At 41.3% G+C, this 24,458-nt stretch overlaps 1 protein-coding gene across 2 annotated transcripts; it reads left to right on the top strand.

Moving 5' to 3' along the window:
• The first annotated feature begins 10,516 nt into the window (after window positions 1-10,516).
• On the top strand, window positions 10,517-23,995 carry TESPA1 (thymocyte expressed, positive selection associated 1). Of its 2 annotated transcripts, none has more exons than XM_072133019.1 (9): window positions 10,517-10,562; window positions 12,725-12,892; window positions 14,796-14,841; window positions 17,073-17,119; window positions 19,228-19,266; window positions 20,236-20,272; window positions 21,325-21,408; window positions 21,559-21,767; window positions 23,375-23,995. In XM_072133019.1, the coding sequence occupies exons 1-9, from the start codon at window positions 10,520-10,522 to the stop codon at window positions 23,518-23,520; spliced, it is 819 nt and encodes a 272-aa protein (XP_071989120.1). In that variant the 5' UTR covers window positions 10,517-10,519; the 3' UTR covers window positions 23,521-23,995. The 2 variants fall into 2 exon arrangements, with proteins under 2 accessions (XP_071989120.1, XP_071989119.1); XM_072133018.1 differs by having other exon boundaries at window positions 19,213-19,266.
• Window positions 23,996-24,458: the final 463 nt, after the last annotated feature.

Genomic DNA, 24,458 nt, shown 5'->3' with positions numbered 1-24,458 from the left:
TAAGACATCTTCATCAAGCCTATGTATATAGATAGATAGATAGATAGATAGATAGATAGATAGACTTGAGAAAGGCTCACGTGTATACGAGCCGAAACGTCGTCTTCTATGGATTAAAACCACCGTTTTTTTCACCAGAATTTTTTGTGCTGCCTTTTCATTATTTATTACTTGGATGGTCCTTTTCTGCCCGGACCCAATACGGCTTTGCACACAACTTTAATTTTTGTGCTTTTTTCTGAAAATACTGCCGTGCTGCTTGGACTTTTCTACATTGTAGATAGATAGATAGATAGATAGATATTTATCAAGCTTAGGAAAGTCTCCGGTTGATTGGAGCTGAAAAATTGCCTGACATGTTGGAATGAAAGTAAAAAGCTATAATATATAAAGCTGAGTGTTTGTATGTATGTATGTATGTATGTCCAACAAAGGAATCTGTACCATTGCATTTAAAATCACTAAATTTTGCACAGCTGCTCTCTGTGACTCAGGGAACATCATAGACTAGGCTTCTGATAAATCTCCCCATAGGCAAAGTGACAGTCAGAGACAGTCACAGTCCGATACAGAGACAGTCACTGAAAGAGACGATCAGACACAGTCACTGAAAGGGACAATCAGATACAGTCACTGAAGGAGAAGGTCAGAGACAGGCACTGAAGGAGAAGGTCAGAGGCAGTCACTGAAAGAGACGGTAAGAGACAGTCACTGAAAGGGAGAATCAGATACAGTCACTGAAAGAGACGGTCAGAGACAGTCACTGAAAGGGACAATCAGATACAGTCACTGAAGGAGAAGGTCAGAGACAGTCACTGAAGGAGAAGGTCAGAGGCAGTCACTGAAAGAGATGGTCAGAGACAGTCACTGAAATAGAAGTTCAGAGACAGTCACCGAAAGAGATGGTAAGAGACAGTCACTGAAGGAGAAGGTCAGAGGCAGTCACTGAAAAAGATGGTCAGAGACAATCACTGAAAGACACAGTCAGAGACAGTCAATGCAAGAGATGGTAAGAGACAGAGAAGGTCAGAGAGAGATAGATACATATAAAATATTTTTTGTTACCCCATTCTGTAATAGCTCAGAGAAAATATTTCCTATCCTGGAAATATATATAATATATATGAAAATAGAACTACTGTGGCGTAACTAGGAGAGGCACAACCCCATAGCAGGCTTCTGCATGTGGTCCCCCTTTCCAACATACATACAGGCAGTCCCCGGGTTACATACAAGATAGGGACTGTAGGTTTGTTCTTAAGTTGAATTTGTATGTAAGTCGAAACTGTATATTTTATCATTGTAGTTCCCGACAATTTTTTTTTTTGCCCCAGTGACAATTGGAGTTTCAAATTTTTTTGCTGTAATAGGACCAAGAATTATCAATAAAGCTTCATTGCAGACAATTTTAAGCTGATTATTGCAATCTGGGACTATTTTAAAGCATCCAGAGAGCTTCACCAGAGGTCACAGTGGGCAGAGGGGTCCGTCTGTAACTATGGGTTGTCTGTAAGTCGGGTGTCCTTAAGTAGGGGACCGCCTGTATTTGTATACTCACATATGCAGGTTACAATCACACATTTATACACCCATGCACACACATATAGAGCATATGACCACAAATACACACGTACAGCATATATACACACATAAGGGGTTATTTATCATTAGGCTCCTTGGGACAGTTCTGATAGTTCTGAAAAATGCAAATTCTATATAAACAATATACTCCTATAGAAAACAGGAGTATAGATGCAGAAATTTACAGAGATACAAGGACATGACATGGAACAACAGTACACATCATGGCATGGGGGGCAGGAAAAGATAAATAGAGAAATGGCTATCGTGCAAACCTGTCAATTAAGATATATGTAAAGGCAGTCCCCGGGTTAAGTACAGGTTTGTTCGTACAGGTCCGGAGGTTTGTTCTTAAGTTGTATTTGTATGTAAGTCGAAACTGTATATTTTATAATTGTAGATCCAGACCAAAAAAATTTGTCCCCAGTGACAATTGAAGTTTAAACATGCTTTAATGGGACCAAGGATCATCAATAAAGCTTCATTACAGACACCTTACAGCTGATCATTGCAGCCTGGGACTATAGTAAAGCATTCAGAAAGCTTCACCAGAGGTCAGAGGGGTCTGTCTGTAACTATGTGTTGTCTTTAAGTCGGGTGTCCTTAAGTAGGGGGCCACCTGTATTATGTATATGTAAGTGTAGGACAAAGTATTCATAGGCACAGAATATACAGGTATCAATAAAGACTATGAAGACATTGGGGCTTATTCATCATTAGACCAGCTCCTTGGGACAGTTCTATAGGGGACATTAATCACAATGGGGCAGATGTACTTACCTGTTTCTGTCGCAATCCCGCGGTGCATTGTCCGACGGGTATTCGGGTCTGCCGCAATTCACTAAGATCGAGTGCCCCAGTTCCTGCATCCTTCGCTTCTGCGCCGAGGTCCGACGGAGTTCACCTGCTTTTTCCCGCTGCTTGTAAGTGCGTGTCTTGCGACACATTTCTAAATGTTAAATCCTGCGCGTTGTCCGAATCCGTCGGGTTGTCCGATGACCTGTCCCCGATTTCTGTTGCGTGCAACTCGGCACCGATGCGCCAAAATCCGGGGACAATTCGGCACAAAATGGAAATCGCCAGGAAACCCGTCGAAAATGCGCTCCGCGGACCCTTAGTAAATGAGCCCCTGTGTGTCTCAAATTCCCCTATTTTTTTGCCTGGTTTGTTCCTTTTCCTATCTTGTGATTTATGATTGATCTTGTTTCGCCTTATTAAATGCGTTTTCAATTGTTGCATGGCCGATTAATTTGTGCCAAATTTTGCATTTAATTTGTCGCAAATCATTTCCCTACAAAGTAGATCTCATTTGCATCCAATCAGAGAGCTAAAATGAGAAAAGGTGACAAATCATTTCTAGCTTCATTTTTGCACAAAAAAAGTGAATGTTTGTGCAATGTCCAGACTATACATTGTAAATGCAGAGACTTAAAATTAAAGATATGTTTTAAAAAATACATTTTCTTGCTTAAATGTCTATGGGCAGCACGGTGGCACAGTGGTTAGAACTATAGCCTTTCAGCACTGGGGTCCTGGGTTCAGGTCTCATCCAGGTCAACATCTGCAAAGAGTTTGTATGTTCTGTATGTGTTGTATGTGTTTGCATGCGGTGTACTCCCGACGGTTTTACGGAGGGTGCACCTGGACTGGTGGATGATGCTTGGAGTCTAAGGGGTTAATGCCCTGTGTTGCACTTTAAGGGGAGGAGGTTTACTGCAGTGCATTTACCTCCTCCCCTTTCCTGTTTTGTACTTAAGGAGGAGTGAGTCTCCTCCTCCTTCCTCTCTGGACTGCAGCACGCAAGAAGTAGTCCCTCCCTCCCTAAGTTAAGGCTTGTTTTGTTTTTTGATAATTCTGTTTTGTATTTTGGAAGTCACAGCTGGCGGAAAAATGGAGACCGGAGAGTGGTGACTTGCTCGGCTGGCGGAGTTATCATCTGGGAGTCCAGATGGGCATAGGGCTGTCCCAAGCTGATTTTACCTTCGGATGAAGATTTTCGATAAAGTGCCTACAGTTTTCCACCACCCAACGCGAGCCTCGGTTTAAAGTGTTATGCGTGTTTAAAATGATAAGTGGTTAAAAGTGTTTTAATGTTAATGAAAGTGCTGTATTTGATATAAGGTATGGGGGTATGCTTAGCATTCCGTCAGTCTGGGTTTCCACACATGAGAGTACATTAGGCCAGCCCTACTAGAGCCTATAACCTGGGAGCACAGTTACCTTCATGTATATTTTATTTAGACAATGGGTGACATGGTGCTGTATTGACTCACAGTTTTTCTTAGGACACATCCCAGCACCCCTCCCAAACAGTCATCTGCCATCAATCATCAAGAGCAGAAATGTACTGTCAAGAATAACATTGATACATAAAGCTATCATAACAAATCGTACTACGCATGTGAACGCTCACCTTTCACTGTGGTCTCAGAAGCTGAAGGAATTTGATAAAAATATAACTGAGGACTTCGGGTTTGATTTATTACAAAATTCTTCTGTGATGTTAAGTCCTTAAGGGGTTATTGGCTAACCAGAAAAATTCTATTTGCTGCAAAAGCTTCAACAGTCATGATCAACCCAACATTTGAGAGATGTTACACGTAGATAATTACTGATACATCATTAAGACAATCCGGGGGAATACAACTGGAGTATATGTTTCACAATAAAGGGCAATAGGTGGTGGCTTAGAAATGCAGGGGTCTAGAGCAAGTCTCTTGTGGGGTTTGAAGTGTGTCCATATAATGTGTTAGACCGCATTCACACAACCTTATGTGGCCATACTTACGTCCCCCACGTTAATGGCCACACGGAGCGATACGGTGCCACACGAGTGGCACTGTACCGCTCGATAGACAGGAAAAAGATGGGACTTGTCCTATCTTTCTCCGTGTGTATGGCCCGTACGCCGTGCATTTCTACAGAGAGGGGAAGGGGTCACCTCTCCTCCTCTCCATCGCGCAGGACGTATGCCTATCCGGCTATGGTCTGACGGGCATACTGTATGTTCATGTAAATTCGGCCTTAGTGTTGTGTCAGTGACTGGAAGGTCATTATTTCCAGGTTTTCCTTTCTCTGCCATTTTAAAAGTCACCTTTAAGTATTATGACCTTTAAATCTTTCACCCTTAGGCCTGCTCCAGATAAGTGTTTTTGTATAAATATTAATTGGCAAGGGTTTGAAAGTTAGTGGAACACACTGGACTCCCTGAGTTGTCCAGAATCATTGATACAAAAGAGGCAAAATGACCACTATAAATGGTTTTCTTTAAAAATATCTTTGCTTTATATATTTCTTTTCAAGAAATCAGTTACATAAATACATCGTATAGAAAAAACACTATTCTTGTTAGCTCCTTCTGAGGATATACCTCTAGATAAAGTCCTTTGTTATTTAAAGGGGTTGTGTAAATACAATTCCCACACTGTCTCACTGTACCGTGGTATGTAGAGATACTTCACAGGCAGTTTTTTGGCAGAAAGTAAGTGTTTTCCCACAGGTGCATCCCTCTTCTGACTCATTGGGGCTCATTTACTTACCCGTTCCTGTCACGATCCGGGTCTTCCGGCGATTCACTAAGGTCGGTGCGCCCGATGTCGAACAGGTGTCGCTCCTGCGCCGAGGTCCGCCGGAGTTCACCATCCTATTCGTGGTGCATGTAAGTGTGTACCAAGCGACACTTTTAAAAAAAAAAATAGCACGATTTCTCCGAATCCTTTGAGTTTTCCAATGCCAAGCCCCCGTTTTTCGTTGCATGAAACCCGGCGCCGATGTGACAGAATCCGATCGTGAGCGCCAAAATCCCGGGGCATTTCGGTGCAAAACGGTAAAATTCTGAAAACCCGACGGAAAACCATGATTCGGACCGTTAGTAAATGTCCCCCATTATGTGTCTGTGTGAAAGAAGCATTTACACTCACCGGCCACTTTATTAGGTACACCTGTCCAACTGCTTGTTAACACTTAATTTCTAATCAGCCAATCACATGGCGGCAACTCAGTGCATTTAGGCATGTAGACATGGTCAAGACAATCTCCTGCAGTTCAAACCGAGCATCAGTATGGGGAAGAAAGGTGATTTGAGTGCCTTTGAACGTGGCATGGTTGTTGGTGCCAGAAGGGCTGGTCTGAGTATTTCAGAAACTGCTGATCTACTGGGATTTTCACGCACAACCATCTCTAGGGTTTACAGAGAATGGTCCAAAAAAGAAAAAACATTCAGTGAGCGGCAGTTCTGTGGGCGGAAATGCCTTGTTGATGCCAGAGGTCAGAGGAGAATGGGCAGACTGGTTCAAGCTGATAGAAAGGCAACAGTGACTCAAATCGCCACCCGTTACAACCAAGGTAGGCAGAAGAGCATCTCTGAACGCACAGTACGTCGAACTTTGAGACAGATGGGCTACAGCAGCAGAAGACCACACCGGGTGCCACTCCTTTCAGCTAAGAACAGGAAACTGAGGCTACAATTTGCACAAGCTCATCGAAATTGGACAGTAGAAGATTGGAAAAAACGTTGCCTGGTCTGATGAGTCTCGATTTCTGCTGCGACATTCGGATGGTAGGGTCAGAATTTGCTGTCAACAACATGAAAGCATGGATCCATCCTGCCTTGTATCAACGGTTCAGGCTGGTGGTGGTGGTGTCATGGTGTGGGGAATATTTTCTTGGCACTCTTTGGGTCCCTTGGTACCAATTGAGCATCGTTGACACGCCACAGCCTACCTGAGTATTGTTGCTGACCATGTCCATCCCTTTTTGACCACAATGTACCCAACATCTGATGGCTACTTTCAGCAGGATAATGCACCATGCCATAAAGCTGGAATCATCTCAGACTGGTTTCTTGAACATGACAATGAGGTCACTGTACTCAAATGGCCTCCACAGTCACCAGATCTCAATCCAATAGAGCATCTTTGGGATGTGGTGGAACGGGAGATTCGCATCATGGATGTGCAGCCGACAAATCTGAGGCAACTGTGTGATGCCATCATGTCAATATGGACCAAAATCTCTGAGGAATACTTCAAGCACCTTGATGAATCTATGCCACGAAGAATTGAGGCAGTTCTGAAGGCAAAAGGGGGTCCAACCCGTTACTATCATGGTGTACCTAATAAAGTGGCCGGTGAGTGTACATGGTACTGCATGACGTCCACTCTTTCTGTTGTGCGGTGCCTGAGAGTTGCCCGAGTCCAAAGTTATAGGGGCTTTCTTTATCAGTGGGTGGGCTGATGGGTTTTGGTCCCTGCTGGTGGTGTGTTGTGGTGACGTTGGACATCATGTGACACCACATCCACTAATGTATGGATCAATGAAATGAAAGGAGGAGGTTAGGCGTAGCATTGACCGTATGCCCATTTTGACCTGTGGTAAAAGCAAGCATAGGGTTAATGTTAGGTTGGGCTAGGAAAGGAGGAAGAGGAGGAGTCAGCCACTAACCCATAAATTGCAGGTCACTTCAGATCCACTTCCTCTTTGGACCAGCGTGACCAGGAGAAGTTGCCCGCCCGCCCTTTGGTTATGGTGACGGAGACTGTCACGCAGCTACGGAATAAGGCCTTAGAGGGGAAGCTTATGGGGAGTAATTAGGGATTTGATCAATTAATATGCCCACCCAGCAGTTGACATGGGATATTTAGTACATGTGACATATTTGTCAGCCTCCCGGACTGGCACGGTGTGGTGGGAGGAATGCACATACTTGGTTTTCTAGTTACCCTCTGAGGCCTTGTAATTACAGACTGTTGTGCACTTTATTTAAATTTGTTGTAATTATGCAAATGTTAATTAACCTGTTAATTATGTTAATAAAATTGGACTGCTGTGGCCTTACTATTTCCAACGTCACGCAGTGTCTTGTGTCAATTTCTGGAGAGGTAAGAAGTTTTAATGGGTATACCCGGAGCATGGAGCAGGAAGGTCTTTTATCCAGCTGGTCAGCTTAGGGCACAGTCTGACGCCCCTCCCAAATAGTCATCTAGCACCAGTCATTAATAACAGAAATGTACAGTATCACTGTCATGGTTGGCATTGATAAAGCTATAGTATCAGGTCATACTACACATGTGACTCATAGAAGCAGCGTGCAACCTCATGCACCAAGAGTTTACACTGTATGTTTCCATATGTACAGATCCCATATCTAAACAGAATCAGCCTTAAAATATGCATAAGGAATCCAGGCATTGTCATTCACGTCTGACCAGATATATGACACTGGGAGCCAAAAAACAGGGTGTAAATAGAAATATAATTATCATCTCATACTGTCTCTGCCAACTTCCTTCTACCACACCCCACACAATATTCCTATATGGCTTTTATTGTTGGGTTTCTTTATTGCTTCAGTTCCCTTACTCAAATCTTAATACTGTAAACACATTACAGAAGAACACGTCACATGTATGTAATATGCTGCCTATAACCAAAAGGCAAAGGGAAATAAATGAATATCTTTGGAGAAGTGCCAAATATTATGCATATGAGTGTATAATTATATTGTTATTTTTAACACATTTGTTTCTATTTACCTAATGAATATTGTGACAAAATTCTATTGTGACAAAATTTCTAAACTCTCTTGATAAAAACATTAAAGGGAACCTGTCATCAGGAAGATCATTTTTACATAATGACAGGTTCTTATAGCCCCTGGCATGTTGATTTAAAAAATGTCATGCATCTGAATAAATCCACTGATTTATTTTATTATTTTAATAGTTTCTTTAACATTTCCTTACTAACAGGGGATCAAACAACCAGAGAAACTTTCAAGTACAGGTCACATATAAACTAAATTAGGAATGTAGGAATTATTTCAAAGAGGGAACAAGGAAATATACAAAGAAGTTTTCTAGGACTAATATAATACATTTTGCATGGCATTTAAAGGGATTGTAGTCCTTCTGCTTTAATCTATTGCCATCTGCTCTTCTAACAATCATCTCCAGGACTTCTCCTACGCACCTCCATACCCAAACCACCTACCAAAACATGTCAGACTGTCCCCAACCTTCCAAATCTTCCAATCTAAACTGAAAACCCACTACAACAAACAATAATTATGCTCCCTCACATCGTGTTTTCATCCACCTTCCCATATAGATTGTAGGTCCTCCTTCCACTTGTTCCAGATCTCTGTGGTTTTTATATTTTGCACTTAAATGTGTTCTTGTCTTAATGTAATGTATGCAAACCCCTTACTGAATGTACAGCACCAAGAAACGTATGTGCTCTTTAAACAAATAATAACATCAGTAATCAAATGTGATTTGTTAAACTGGTTCCAATAAAAAGCAAAATTTCATCTTGTTTCAGAAATGAATGGAGCAGTTTATAACAGTTAGTGATGTACCGTATATTCCAGCGTATAAGACGACCTGGTGTATAAGACGACCGCCCTACTTTCCTGTTTAAAATATAGGAATTTAAGATATATTCGCCGTATAAGACTACCCCTTTTCCAACGCATACAAAACACCGGTAAAAATAAAAAAAAAAACAGATTTGAATTTAACATGGTCCTTTTTTAAATGTAAATTCTTATGACATGCAGGTATATAGCAGGAAAACTGTCGCTCAAAAACATAAGGTATACAACAACAACATTACCATTACAGCACAGCCCCCAGTAGTATACAGCACAGCCCCCAGTAGTATACAGCACAGCACCCAGTAGTATACAGCACAGCCCCCAGTAGTATACAGCACAGCCCAGCCCAGCATTAAAAAAAAAATAAACTTATATACTCACCCTCCGGTGGCAATATGCAGCAAAGACTTACCATGCAGCGCGATCCAACGAATACACGGCGGCGGTCGGGATTACCGGCGTATAAGACGACCCCAGACAAGACAGAAGATTTTTCTGTCTTCAAAAGTCGTCTTATACGCTGGAATATATGGTACTTCAGTTTAAATCGCTTTCTGTGCCTCAGTTTTATTCCACTCCTTCTTTCTCCTATAGTGAGCAGTGTATCAGAAATCTTCTTGTGGTCCTTTATATCAGACTGATAAGGAGGCAAATGGATAACTCTTTCCATACCTAGAGAATATTGATTTAGGGCTCTGAGGAGGTTAGATTACTCAGGCCCTTTCTGTAAAGAGTTACGTCATTAGAAACTTTACCAGGTTCCTTGCAGAAGCTACTGGGGGCATATAATAACCTCTGTGAGCTCTGGGTTGTTACACCCCACCCCCACCCCGAGCAGCCCTGCAAACACGGTTTCTTGCGCATATGGGCTCCTTTGTGCCGCCCTAGGGCGGTTTTTGTATCTCTTATGTGCCGACTGTAAGCACGGCCTTCAGCTTCAGGAGAGCTTTGCTCATGGGCAGTAGCTCCTGTTCCTTACTGGCTTGCTGGCTTCAGTCTTATGTCTCTTCTGGCTGCGTCATTGTGCATTCACAGGCCTGTGCTGCCGGGTATATAGTCGGCGTGGGCCTGCAAGGAGGGGGTCTACTGGGGGTGTGTAATAGACTTAGCTCCTGTAGCTTGCAGACGCCATTATACTCCCCAAATCGCCTCTGAAACAAATTAGCATATTAATAAAAGAAAACTCTTAGCTAAAATGCTACATACTGCATATAAAATACACTTTAGGGATAATGCTGCCTTTGGGAATCTACTACTGGATCTACTACAGTAGATTTCCTTTATGTTTAGCAGCATCCTTTATTGTAACAACAGATTTTACATGCATTTGCCAACATATTGTATGCTCACATATGTAATTTTCTGAGTCTACGATGCAACAAATGATGCATAGAGCACATGCAAATATACTAACATGCTTCTGCTAAGCTACAAGAGGTAAAAATATACACTATAAACGTGCCATGGGAGTGCCAGAAATACAATGTGGTTACTGAAAACTTGTATGTAGAAGTAAGATAGCAGGATTGTCATAGTGAGCTTCCTGTGTGTGTTCTTCAGCCGATGGGACTGTCATATTTCTATACGGAGGGCAGAAAGACTAGCGGTAAGTTCAGTTGTGGATGATGTATGAGAATTGCTTGTTGTGTAACACTATTGGGATGGTGAATGTTCTTCCTGATGGGTGAATTGTCAGACTTTAATCATGTTCCTGCTGCCATGTTGTTGGTGTAAGACTAGTGTGAGGCTGGTGGGGAACAAGGGTCATTCATTCACGCTAACATTCAGTTGACTTGGGGCATCTTCCAACCCCTGTTCTAGTAATCTTTGGAGGAGACAACATTAAGACCCCCAGTGATGAGACACTTATCTCCATGGATAAGGGGATAATTGTTATTTGTGGGATACGCCCTTTAACTAGGAAATTGGTCTTAGTATAGTATCTACATGCGTGCCCCCTTCTGTTTTTCCAGTGCTCTTGACTTTGACATTGTACCACCAAGATTTATAGATCAAATTCATCTTATACAGTATTTTAAGGGACAGTGTGGTTAATACTAAAAATATGTACCAAATTAAAACCATCCATTCTAGACAGATGGAATGAGTTATAGTATAGAAATGGTGCATGGGGGTCTGGGCTCAGAAGTTTCATTTCTTACTGGATACGTTTTATTATTGATTATTATAAAGTAGAAATGTTTAATGGAGATTGTAGGCATAGTATGTATTATGGCCATATGAATCCAGCCTGACTATTGTTTCACTAATAATAGCTACATCATTGGGAAACATCCAAAAAGAAAAATTATTTTAGGATGAAACAACACATGCAGTTTTTGGTGCAGTTGTTTGAACTAAACACCAGTTTGGATAAAATTCAGTAGTATCAATGTATCAGTTTTTCTATTATACTTTTCCTTATTATTAAATGTACATGTAGAATTTCTGTCCATGATAAATTTACTAAAGTAATGTAGTTGGCTATTAAAGGGAATCCATCACTATAAGTGTATATATATACACTCACCGGCCACTTTATTAGGTACACCAGTCCAACTGCTCGTTAACACTTAATTTCTAATCAGCCAATCACATGGCGGCAACTCAGTCCATTTAGGCATGTAGATATGGTCAAGACAATCTCCTGCAGTTCAAACCGAGCATCAGTATGGGGAAGAAAGGTGATTTGAGTGCCTTTGAACGTGGCATGGTTGTTGGTGCCAGAAGGGCTGGTCTAAGTATTTCAGAAACTGCTGATCTACTGGGATTTTCACGCACAACCATCTCTAGGGTTTACAGAGAATGGTCCGAAAAAGAAAAAAACATTCAGTGAGCGGCAGTTCCGTGGGCAGAAATGCCTTGTTGATGCCCGAGGTCAGAGGAGAATGGGCAGACTGGTTCGAGCTGATAGAAAGGCAACAGTGACTCAAATCGCCACCCGTTACAATCAAGGTAGGCAGAAGAGCATCTCTGAACGCACAGTACGTTCAACTTTGAGGCAGATGGGCTACAGCAGCAGAAGACCACACCGGGTGCCACTCCTTTCAGCTAAGAACAGGAAACTGAGGCTACAATTTGCACAAGCTCATCGAAATTGGACAGTAGAAGATTGGAAAAACGTTGCCTGGTCTGATGAGTCTCGATTTCTGCTCCGACATTCGGATGGTAGGGTCAGAATTTGGCGTCAACAACATGAAAGCATGGATCCATCCTGCCTTGTATCAACGGTTCAGGCTGGTGGTGGTGGTGTCATGGTGTGGGGAATATTTTCTTGGCACTCTTTGGGCCCCTTGGTACCAATTGAGCATGGTTGCAACGCCACAGCCTACCTGAGTATTGTTGCTGGCCATGTCCATCCCTTTATGACCACAATATACCCAACATCTGATGTCTACTTTCAGCAGGATAATGCGCCATGTCATAAAGCTGGAATCTTCTCAGACTGGTTTCTTGAACATGACAATGAGTTCACTGTACTCAAATGGCCTCCACAGTCACCAGATCTCAATCCAATAGAGCATCTTTGGGATGTGGTGGAACAGGAGATCCTGTCAATATGGACCAAAATCTCTGAGGAATGCTTCCAGCACCTTGTTGAATCTATGCCATGAAGAATTGAGGCAGTTCTGAAGGCAAAAGGGGGTCCAACCGGTTGCTAGCAGGGTGTACCTAAAAAAAAGTGGCCGGTGAGTATATATATATATATATATATATATATATGTATATAATGTATACGAACTGTAAAAAATAAGATTTATTTTTCAGCGTCCACAATCACTACAGCCCATGAAACAATGGCCGGCGTTGTGTCACCAGACAGGTGTGGAGCCTGGTCACGGTCGCGTCATGTGAATGACAAAGTGGACACAGAAGCTCTAATAATGTCAATGGCAGAATTCACTTTTCAAGATCTGGATGATGCTTTTCTGCAAGGTGAGTACCAAAAGTGGAATACCTATACTTGATGACTGTAAGAGAAGCAGAAACATGGGAATGGTGTGGACTGAAACTTATGGAGCCATATATCATCATCTTTATAGAGATTTGGAAATTAGTCTGTAAGTGCATTGTAGATGGATCTGATGCCAGATGTACCTACAGAAGGACAGAAAGTGCCCGGATACCTCATAGTTATATGTTATGTTATATAGGCAATCAAGTCCATGTGTGTTTCCAGGTTGATGTGCATATCCATTGAAAGCTGATTATCTATGTACAGTATTGCTACTGTACATCAGCTTGTGACCACAAAGGTATGTTTCTTCTCCTATTGAAGGCCTTATCAGGGGGTAACTACAGGGGTAGCAGCCATGGCTGCTGCTATGGGGCCCGCCGTGTCAGGGGGGCCCGGCCACCTGACCTGTCACACTAAAGAATGGAGGATGTGCACCATTATATGCATGTTTTGCTGCACATTGTACAGCATAATATCTATATAACAGTGCACATCTTCCACAGTACACAGCTAATCCGGGAGCTCAGATAAGGAATGTTAGAGGAGGGGACAAGGGAAGAAAAGGACTAGGGAACTCTCATCTCTAACTCTTGCCATCTACTTCCATCATGTGGTCCACCTATACTAAGTTGCATAAAATCATGGGGTAAGAAGACTGCCTGACAGTAAGTATAAACATGTGTGTATGAGTGTTGTGGCATGGTAGCTGCCACTAAGGCAGATTTTGGGTATAGAATGAATATGTTCCTGGATGGATGTGGGAAAGCTGGGTGTTTTGCCAATAATGAGGATTAATTTGCATCCAGCTGGAAGTCCTGCATAACTACCTGGTGCAGACTTCCCAGATTGTCTCAACCATGGGGAAGAGACCGGCTACGTCAAAGGCCTGTGGAGCTGTGGCAGTGAACTGATACTGTAAGTTTTTGGGGTGCTTGGCAGTAGGCAAGCACCTGGTGAGGTAGGGAACCTCTATGTTTAGCTATTACCGGAGAGGCTTAGGCTTTCTTTTTACTGTTCAGTTTATTTAGTTTTTATTGCCTAATAAAACTGAGGTCTGGAGCAATAGTACCCAAGTCGCACAGTGTGGACAGTGAATTTACTGGGGTGCTGGTGAATTGTGCCCGTCTGCCCCAGGAGACGACGATCCCGGACCTAATCCCTAAGGCTAAATTCAGACGGTCGACGTATATACGACAGATATACGCCCCCCCATTGATGGCAATGGGCGCACGGCGCCCTACGGGAGCCTGTAAAAAGATAGGACATGTTGGAAATTTTCGGAATTTGCGCCGCTGGAGCTATTTAGAAGGGCATTGTGTCGCATCAAATCATATTTTGGAGCAATCGCGCCGGCTTTCATGCGGCAGAAATCAGGGGGTTGGACGATCCGACGCATTCGGACTGAGCGCAGGATTTAACTTTTAATTATTGTGTCGCAAGACAATGCACTTACATAGCTGGGAAGAAGAAGGTGAACTCTGTCGGACCTGATCGGGGAAGCGACACATGCAGGATATCAGGCGCACAATCTAAGTGAATCACGGCACAGTGCGTTCCAGTCGAACATTCCAGATCGTGGAACGCGCCTGGGGCTGGTAAATAAATGTGCCCTTATGTGTTTTTAAAGAGAGAATCGCAAATGACAATTTGGTAAAAATTATTATGACATTAGAGTTGGGCTTTAATAAAGTTTTCTGTTATGTGCACTAATCATTTATAACATTTTGTCAAAAGTTTATTTAATCTTTTAATAAAAGAAATGGACATCATTTGATGGTACACGTAAATTTGAGATGCTTGTTGTTTAAGTAAAGCTTATTACATCTCTATACATAACAGGGAACTTTAAATAATATGACACAAGATTTCTCTTCCTTTCAGAGGGTTGCACTGTGGAGATGATAGAAAACTGGCTGAAGGATTACAGGTGGGTGAGCGTGGTACTTCCAGCCACTATGCAGTCCAAATTCATTTCAGCTGTGGGGCCTTCTGTATGATAGAAATACTAATATGGCAGCTAAATGTTCAAAATACATGAAATGATCCCGATTTCATTGGCCATGTTAGATGCAGAATGAGATATTACTAATTTTGTTCCCATGTTAGATGTAATTTCAGATCTTATATATTTGTTCTAAAGCATAGCAACCTTTTTCTTTTTAGAAAATTCTGTGCATTAGTACTATAATTTTGTTCCTTTTTTGGAATTTTTTTCTGAAGTTTTTAAAACCAAGGCAGATTCAAAAAGGAAAGGGAAAAATGCAAAGTAAAGACCTATAATGCTCCTTCCAGTGAATGCTCCTGTGACTATGGACTAAAACACTGCAGGAAAATATGTACCAAAAAAGCAATAAAAAACGGTGACCCAAAGTGGTTTCCAGGGGAATATGAGGCAAAAAATAATTGCCTCTACGCAAATATTTTTTTTGATACTTTTTTTAGTCTATTTTTTACATTGTATATGATAATGGTTGGCAGCTACTATCATTGCAGTTACATCAGTTTTCTGTCTCACAAAATGTCTCCCAATTGTCACAACTTCTGTTTTATGAACTTTTTGACAACCCACTCCACTTCTTACTTTAGTCAACTTACTCCAGATTTATTGTGCAAATCCAGATGTTGCAGATCTATGGAATGCAACTTTTATGCAACTCTTTGCCAACCTCCATTCTCCACTACACTTTTATTTTCCAGACATCTTGCCACAGATTTATCAAGTGAATCCAGAGGTGCTGGACATACCTTTGAGCTCAAAAGACACTCAAAAGTTGTGTAATGAGTAAGGCCCCATGCACACGATCATTTTGTTTACGGGCAAAAATGGCCACCACGAGGTCCCTATTGACTTTAGTAGGAAATATGGTTGTCTATATGATGGCCGTATTTCTCATGTCCTATGGTATGGTTTCTCCAAATGAGTCTATCAGGGTTTCTTCGCCACATCAGCTTATTGGTAGCACTTGTGGGGGCATGGAGGGGCATTAAGGTTGGGGCACGAGCGTCCGGAGGTGGATGGGTGCAGTTGGCAAGTAGTGGGCATTCCAGTCCCCGCACCTGCTCCTTCGCTGCATCTGGTGAATTTTCATATGTTTATATGTTTCATCTCTAGTTCTATGTGTCAGATACTAGTACAATATTCAGAAGGTAAATGAAAGTGTATATAAACCCTGTACCCTGATAATCTAACCACATTTTCAGCTCACTGTATCTCACAGCACTACAGGGATCATAATGAGGCTCATTTACTAAGGGTCGCATGAACACTTTGCTCGGACTAAAATGGCTTGCACAGGTATTTAAAAAGTGTGTGCGCTGGGATTGTGGAGCACCCAACCCTTTATGTGGCGCAGCTGCGCTGGCTTCCAAATTAGGGGGCGTGCCGTCGGACAGTTCAAATGATTTGGACTTAAACCTCTCAAATTGTGTCGTAAGCCCTAACACTTAGATGCATCACTAAAAAGATGGTAAACTCTGTCAGACCTGTGGGGGGAAGCGACACAACCATGATATCAGGCGCACGATCTTAGTGAATCGCAGTACAGTGCATTGTAGTCGGACAATGCACTTTCTGTGAACTACGGTGACCCTGTAAGAAAATGAGCCTTAATGTGTCTGCATAGAGGGTCCTCGCCCACAATAGGAGCTAAAACAGCAATAAAACTGATTATAATTGTAAAGTAAGGGGTTACAAATTATATTTATTGTGTAAACTCATACGTGAACACATACTGGGCAATTTGGGTGGCCCGAATTGCCCACACTTGGTGGGGGTTGGGGCATGCGCCCACTTTAGAATCCAGCCCTGCATGTGCGCTAATCTCATCATCAACTACAAATAACATCTGACTGCTGGGCTTGCCAACAAGGGCGTTTGTAGAAATATTCTTTAATTACATTCCGGCTGCGTCCCCTTGGTGTGGAGATGATGCGAAGAGGAAAATAATAGTAATAACTGGTGTTTTCGCCAGTAATTGAGAATATTTCTGGGGTCGTAATCCAATTTTCTGGTGTAGAAGACCCGCTAAATGTCCACCACTATGTTTATATTGGTTAACGTTGTATGGGGATCCCTACTAGACATAATAAATTCCCAGTACTGTTTCCCATATCCTTTACATTATATATCTAATGTACCGTATTTGGATTGTTTTGCAGTTTGTGTTGGGAAAACTCATGTGAAGATGTTCCATTTAATCCTAAAGGTAAATTTGGTTATTGTATGTGTGTTTGTCAAAATATCTGTTTACCTTCTTCTTCTTCTATCTGATTCAATTGCTTAAAAATGGGAGAAGGTTGCGGATCATCTGTACATCCAGGACACGTTTATGCTCTTTTGAACCACCCGCTTATGAAAGACTTCTTTCGACGTCACTGCAGGTTCTTTTGCTCCTACACTAATCGTGGGAGCAGGATAAAGTCTCTGGCCTTCAGACATAGTCGGAGACCCCAGGATGAGGGCAGTAGCAGTTGGAATGGATCGTCACTCCCCAATGATGTCATGAGGAGTGATGACCCCGTCCAAGATGGCCCTCTTCATACATCCTTAATGGTATTATGACTTATATCTACGTAAGGACCTGTGGGTGGTTTAACGTCACAAATCCCCCTGACAGAACCTCTTTAACGGGGTATTCTCGTCTGGGCATTCACATTCAGTTTCATTAATCTGCCATATGTAAACATTTCTTCAATTAGATGTCATTGTGAAGATAATTTCTTATAAATGTAGTGATATGGTCCCTTAGAAACAAGACTGTGTCCTTGGATACGGCCACCTCTGCTGGAAGGATTGCACAAAGAAACAAAAGGTTTATGTATATGAAATGTCCGAGGAGTTACTGCGTGTACCACAGCCGTCCTGTGGTAATGATTGCTGAATCCATGTGGTCAGGCAGGACTCAATAGCGCAAGTCTGGCCACCACTGCCAAAATGTGAGGTGGTCGTATCAGAGGAAGCCATCTCATTTCTAAGGGACAACATGGCTACATTTATGAGAAATTATCTACACACAGTAACATTTTTTTATTAACATCCAATTGAAGAAATATTCACATAGGGCAAATTAATTAAAATAAATGTGAAAGCCCAGATGGGAATATGCTTTTAAGGCCGACCACATATGATCACATAACATGTCTGGAGCAGAACACAGAAGCAGCTTAGTAGATTTCCACTACAGATTTATATTCTGTAGTGTGTCTCTTTTTTGCTTCACGTCGCTGTGTGGAATTTACATTTGCAATGCAAACACAGTGCCCACCGTCCACCACAGAAAAAAACGCAACATGAGACCACAAGTGCCCACCGAATAATTGGGGTCAGTGGGAAACCATTCCTGGAACTTCCACGGTTCTTGGGAGTGAAGAACTTATGGGAGGGCATCCTATAAGTAAAGTGCACTTTCAGTAAGTTTTTGGCAAAGTCTTAACATAGCATAACTATGATTGATGGGAACTGATAAAAATAACCCAAAACAGGAAATCCTCTCTGCTTCGTGTAACTGAATTTATTTATAGATAACAACTTGTCACAATATTTCTTCCGAGGACATGTTTTTCTGGGTAATTATTGTGTTCTTTAGAAACTTTGACTGTGGTAATCTTCTTATATTTGTTATCCATGGCCTCCTTACTCCTAAAATCATCTTTTTATTTTATGCTAATGAGCCATAAAAGCTCTGGTGACGTTATCAGAGCCCTACTGGGTTGTTGCTTCACAGGCTGTTACAGTGTGCAGGAGCACTTCTCCTTCCCGAGGGAGCAATGCCAAGGTGAGACACTGTAACAGTCTGTGAAGCTACAGCTCGAAGGGGGGGCTCTGGTAACACCCTTAGATACCTTCTGGCTCATTAGCATAATTTTAAATGTTGATTTTAGAAACAAGGAAGCCATTGAAAATAAATATAAAAAGATTATGGTCACGGTGCCTGGGTCTATGAGAAAGTGTCCCTGTTTTATCCATACTTGATTTTGATAGTAGATCTTCTTTAAAGGTTTCAAACAATTCAAGGGGTTGCTTAGTCTTCCAAAAAAGATAACTTGGGGGCTTTAAAAACATAAAAAAAAAATACATCCGTGTGCAAAAGGATTCGAGTGGCAGGGCCTGCTTCTGTGAACAAACAGGGGCACCTCACATATTGTTTTATTTAAAGACTGGACAACCCCTTTAATGTGGATGGAGGTCTGTGCATCTGCTGCAGTCAGTGCCTCCATATGTTGTTACAGACATTAATGATGCTTTTGGAAAACAAAAATATAGTTACACTTTAATACATTAATATTGTTTTGTTTTCAGTGCCACTTTGTAAAGGAAACAGCTTGGAAGATGACTTTATTCTAGGAGCAGAAGGTACGACCTCAAGAAGTTACCAGTAGGTTAAAGAGAACATTTAGAATATGGATCGACTTGTTTCCTTCAAAATATCAGCCTTCATATTTATGGCTCATGTCTGATATATCTCCATATAACATACAGTACAAACACACTCATTGACAAAAAGCATAATGCCTAGAAATGCACATTAAATGTTGCAAAATTCAGTTTGTAGATATGTCTAATATTCCCACAGGGATTGTAATGTGATTGTAATTTACTATTCTACCTCAATAATTGTCATTGCAGAAGTAAATATTTGGGCCTAACTTTAGCCCTGCTGAAGGTCTGAATGGGTGAAGGGAAATATTAAGTTGCCATATTTCATCATAAAATATCATTATGCAAATGTCCTATAGAGTATTATATTTATGTAATACTATGGGCTGAATGGGGAAGAATTAAACAGGAATAGAAAGCCTGGACATTTAATAATTTGCAATATGTTACACATTTATAAATAACCTCCTTTACAATATACAGGCGGTCCCCCACATAAGAACACCTGACGTACAGATGACCCCTAGTTACAGATGGACCTCTCTGCCCAATGTGACCTCTGATGAAGATCTCTGGATGCTTTATTTTAGTCCCAGGCTGAAATGATCAGCTGTAAGGTGTCTGTAGTTACATTTAATTGATAATCCATTACAGCCAAAAATTTGGAAAATCGGCACAAATGGGACAAAAAAAAATTGCGTGGAGCTACAACTATACAGTTCTGACTTACATACAAATTCAACTTAAGAACAAACCTAAAGAACCTATCTTGAATGTAACCCAGGGACTACCTGTATACTAAAATATGAAATATTCTTATAAACCTTGTAATGTATACTCTTTCCACTAGAGGGCAGTGTGAAATGGGAAATCTTTTGTGGAAAGTGTCACTATATAAAAAGTGCAAAGGATCAATATTTTTTTCAGATCTTTTTTCTTTTTTAGCAACTGCTCTATCCAGTCATCATAGGAAAAGGATGAGGTAAAGAATCGATTCATGTACATCATTCCATACTGTCTGTGTCCTTGTTTATCAAGAAAAAAAAAAAGTAAACTGCTTGTATGTGTATTTATAAAATGTCAGCACCAATTTTGTGTCCAACAAGTGGCGTGTTACTGCTTAATCGGAGTTTGCGGCACAATTTTGTCTGCGCCACAATGCTGCAGCTTAAATAAAGTGCACCAAAATAGTGCACACTTCCAAAGCAGTACAGGGGTGCCAGATTCATGAAAGCAGTGTGCCCTCTGCACACTCCACAGGCAAACTGCACATAATTGGGAGGGTCTGGAAAGGGAAACATGTGACCTTTTCAAATATATCAATAACTCCCAACACTCGGGATTGGCTGGAGAGGAGCAGGGGGCGTCGCTAAGCCCAGTGATGGGTGTTTTCCTATATTTGAAAAGGTCACATGGAGTAGCTGTTTCCCAAGTGTGGGGGGATGCTGCTCCTTTCCAGCCCCTCCCAGTGGGCAACTGCCTAGTCACACAGCAGATGCTAATGAAAGGTACAATATAACATATCTTTTTTTCTGTAAAACCAATTTTTAATACAAAAACACTTTGGCAGTCTATGTACTATGCTCTGTGGGGACTGGGGGAGGGCTAAAAATGGGTCTCCTGGTGAAGAGTAAGGTCCTCTTCTCCTTTAACCTTTACTTCACTCACAGACAAAATGGAAGATTTATTGTAATCATCGGTAGTTATATGTTGGTAGTAAAATTATATGAAATTCACTCCTGATTTTTTTACAAGCAAGCCTGTTCTATCTTTGGCTGTATCTACAGCCCCACGGCTACTATTTTCTATGGAGAGGTACGGGGGGAAGCAGCGCTCACTCCCTCCTCCTCTCCCGTGCTGACATGAGCCCGACGTGTCGTAGCACGTGTGAATGTAGCCTAAGAAAATTAAAAAACAGGGGTTTCCCATAGATTACAGCTTCTATGAAGCTCATGTAAAAATGAAAAATTTAGGTAAAAATACTTTATGCTGAATATTCTGTTGCGCTGTAAATGCTGTTGTTACCATTCGCAGTGTGGTGTTAGAGCAACCAAATCTCAAGACCATGAACCTGGGTTACAGCATGACCTCTAACACTACCAGTAAAACCAGTTCCAGGTAAGGACTGATCAATCATTGTTGTAGTCCCCACCCAATAAAAGTTAAGCTCCACCAGTGATGTACATTCAGCAGGCTACATGTATGTTATACTTATCTAGATGTGACGGATTCAGGACTTTCAATGTCTCAATGTCCTTTATTCTTTAGTATTTCAGAGGTCCTCACGCTGTGCCAAGCAGATGCTGAAACCGTCCTCTATAATCTGGGATTTGCCTGTGAGAAAACTTGTTCTACGTACAAAATCCCTTCCCGATTTTTCCTCATCCCTTCTAAAGCAGAAGGAATCGATTTTACAATTTACTTTGATTCACTTCTGCACAGAATAAAGAGAGGAGACTCCAGCTACATACCAGCAGGTGAGCTGAACATGGAGAACAGGGGTGAAACTAGAAGTGCATAGTAAACCTTAGGCTATGCTCCCTACTCTACGTTATGGTATGTGAATATACCAGCCACCATGACATACAGTTACCCCTTTATTCATTTAGCTCCCTTACCCCACCCACTAAAATAAACAAAAAGTATAATGCTACTTTAGTTGTCCACAACAAAGTAAAATGCCCAATTTTTTTTTTTAAATCCCTTGTAATGCCCCCTCCCCCTTTGAGTACACCTCCGTTCAATATGGCCCCTATATGTTGTCACACCCACTTTACATGCCTCCCTTTCCATAGTTTTCCTTAAACCTCATGTACTCATTCTTTAACCATTATCACACTATGGGGCACATTTACTAAGGGTCCGCAGACCGCATTTCCATCGGGTTTCATGACTATTTCCGTATTTAACAGGGGTTTTTGGCGCACGCGATCGGTTTTTCCCAATCCCAAAATTAAGGATTGTAGACCACTGTGCTCCTAGGAACCTTTGGTGATGCAGAAATTCTTTTGTAACCTTGGACAGGTCTGTGCCTTGCCTCAATTCTGTATCGGAGCTCCTTGGGCAGTTCCTTAGACCTTGTAATTCTCATGTGTTACTTTCATACAAAGTAAGCTGTAAGGTTTTATATAGACAGGAGTGTGCCTGAACTCCAATGAAGTTATAAATATCTCAAGGATGATCAGAAGGAAATGGGCAGCATGTGAGTTAAATTTGAGTGTCACAGCAAAATGTCAGAATACTTATGTCCATGTGATATTTCAGTTTTTCTTGTTTAAAAATTAGCAAAAATAATTACATTTCAGTTTTTTTCTGTCAAGGTGGGGAGCAAAAAAATAACTTTTTTGATCTTACCAATTGGCTGCAATGAAACAAAGAGTGAAAAATTTCAAAGGGTCTGAATACTTTCCGTACCCACTGTACTGTACTGCCTGATTTTTGATAACTGAGTTATCAACACATTTATAGTAGTTCTGTTGTCTGATGTAGATACATTGAATAAAGGTGGTGCTCAGTATGGACGTCATATTAGGCAGCATTCCTAATATGTTTCAAAAATTTTCATCTGCACTTCCAAAAGTCTTGCTGATAATACTGTAGTAGTTGGTCTGAAAGGGTAGACAAGTATGTACCATATATTTCAGACTATAAGATGCACTTTACTATTAGATGCACCCCAGATTTAGACATTCAAAAAAAGGAAATTAGATGCAATGCTTTGTCAGCGCTTCACCCGATCTCCATTTTAGCAGTCAGGAGGGTTTGGTAATGCAGGATCCCCCTGACCTTTGGACTATAAGACACAGGCACTTTTTAGGAAGATATTTTTTTTGCTAAAAAGTGTGTCTTACATGGTAGATAATGGTACGGCAATTTTTTTTTATTCCATGTTGTAATGCCGTGTTGCATGGCAAATCGTAAGTGAATACACAAAGTAATAACAGGGACCAGTTAAGCAGTAACATAAAAACTAACTTGTCTGTATAATGTGACAGTCCTATGCACTGATAATGATGTATATTTTTGCTGTTGTTAGGCCTCTTGCTATCATTTTCTCCTCACGGTTTTCATCATATCTCTTTAGATCATGGATCTTTATATGGCATACTACATCCCCTTAATAATTCATACTCTTACATAAGAACACCAGGGAAGAAGGAAACTAACCTCGGACATTGGACTTGCTCATTTTTTCATGAATATACAGAGAAAGAATGTCCTTCCTACTGAACTGCGGGCTACAGAGTCCAGGATCCAAATGTCTCTTCTGGTGAGATTCAACCAGGACGCCCTTCCTGGACGACCATTTCTTCTCTATTCCATGCTGGTGGAGGGAGCACTACAGTGTTAAAGTACTTGGACACAGATCATTGGAAAAATATAAAAAAGTGCCATTAATTAGAGACATTTATTATTTATTTTGTATAAAATTATTTTGGAGGCCTTCTAAAGAGTTAAAGGTCTATGGCAGAGAACAATATGGTGGAGAAGCAGGGGGGGGACCTGATCACTCCGTGTATAAAAGACTTGTAACTATGGTCTATATTCACCCGTAACCCCCAGCATTGACTGACAGAGAACACTGAGAATGTAATCGTCTGTGTAGAGACCACTTCTCTATATGTAATAAGAGGGTCTGCTTAAGGGACACAGTTTCTGTCTACACTATGGCTAGCAACACATGGCATAAAAACAAAACTGTACATATGTGATAAAATAAATGTATTTATGAATTATGGTCACAACTTTTTGTATGTCCATTTCAATGAAGACTGAAATTATTCTGGGTTTATGAAGATCCTGTATTTGGATAAATTAGTCATAAAACTGCAGACGTCTTTTTCCTGTAGTTAGGGAGGATATGCTCTGCTTTTGCTGTTACATTAGGTTGTATGGTGCAATATGTGGAATCATTTGTGTTTCATCACACCTATTGAAATAAAAAGGGTTAATATCCAGAGGAGACATGAAGCTGATGGGCCCCAATACAAAGGGGCTTATTTACTAAGGGTCCGTGGATGCACTTTCATTGGACTTTCCAACGTTATTTAACAGGGGATTGTGTTGCACGCGATCGGATTTGGGCACGGCTGCATTGGCTTTCATACGACATTGGACAATCTGACTGATTCGGACTGAGCGCGGGATTTAACTTTCAAATTGTGTCG

The sequence above is a fragment of the Engystomops pustulosus genome, chromosome 2 (genome assembly GCF_040894005.1).
Source record: "Engystomops pustulosus chromosome 2, aEngPut4.maternal, whole genome shotgun sequence".
In the NCBI taxonomy this organism is placed as follows: domain Eukaryota; kingdom Metazoa; phylum Chordata; class Amphibia; order Anura; family Leptodactylidae; genus Engystomops; species Engystomops pustulosus.
This window is presented reverse-complemented; position numbering and strand designations above follow the sequence as displayed.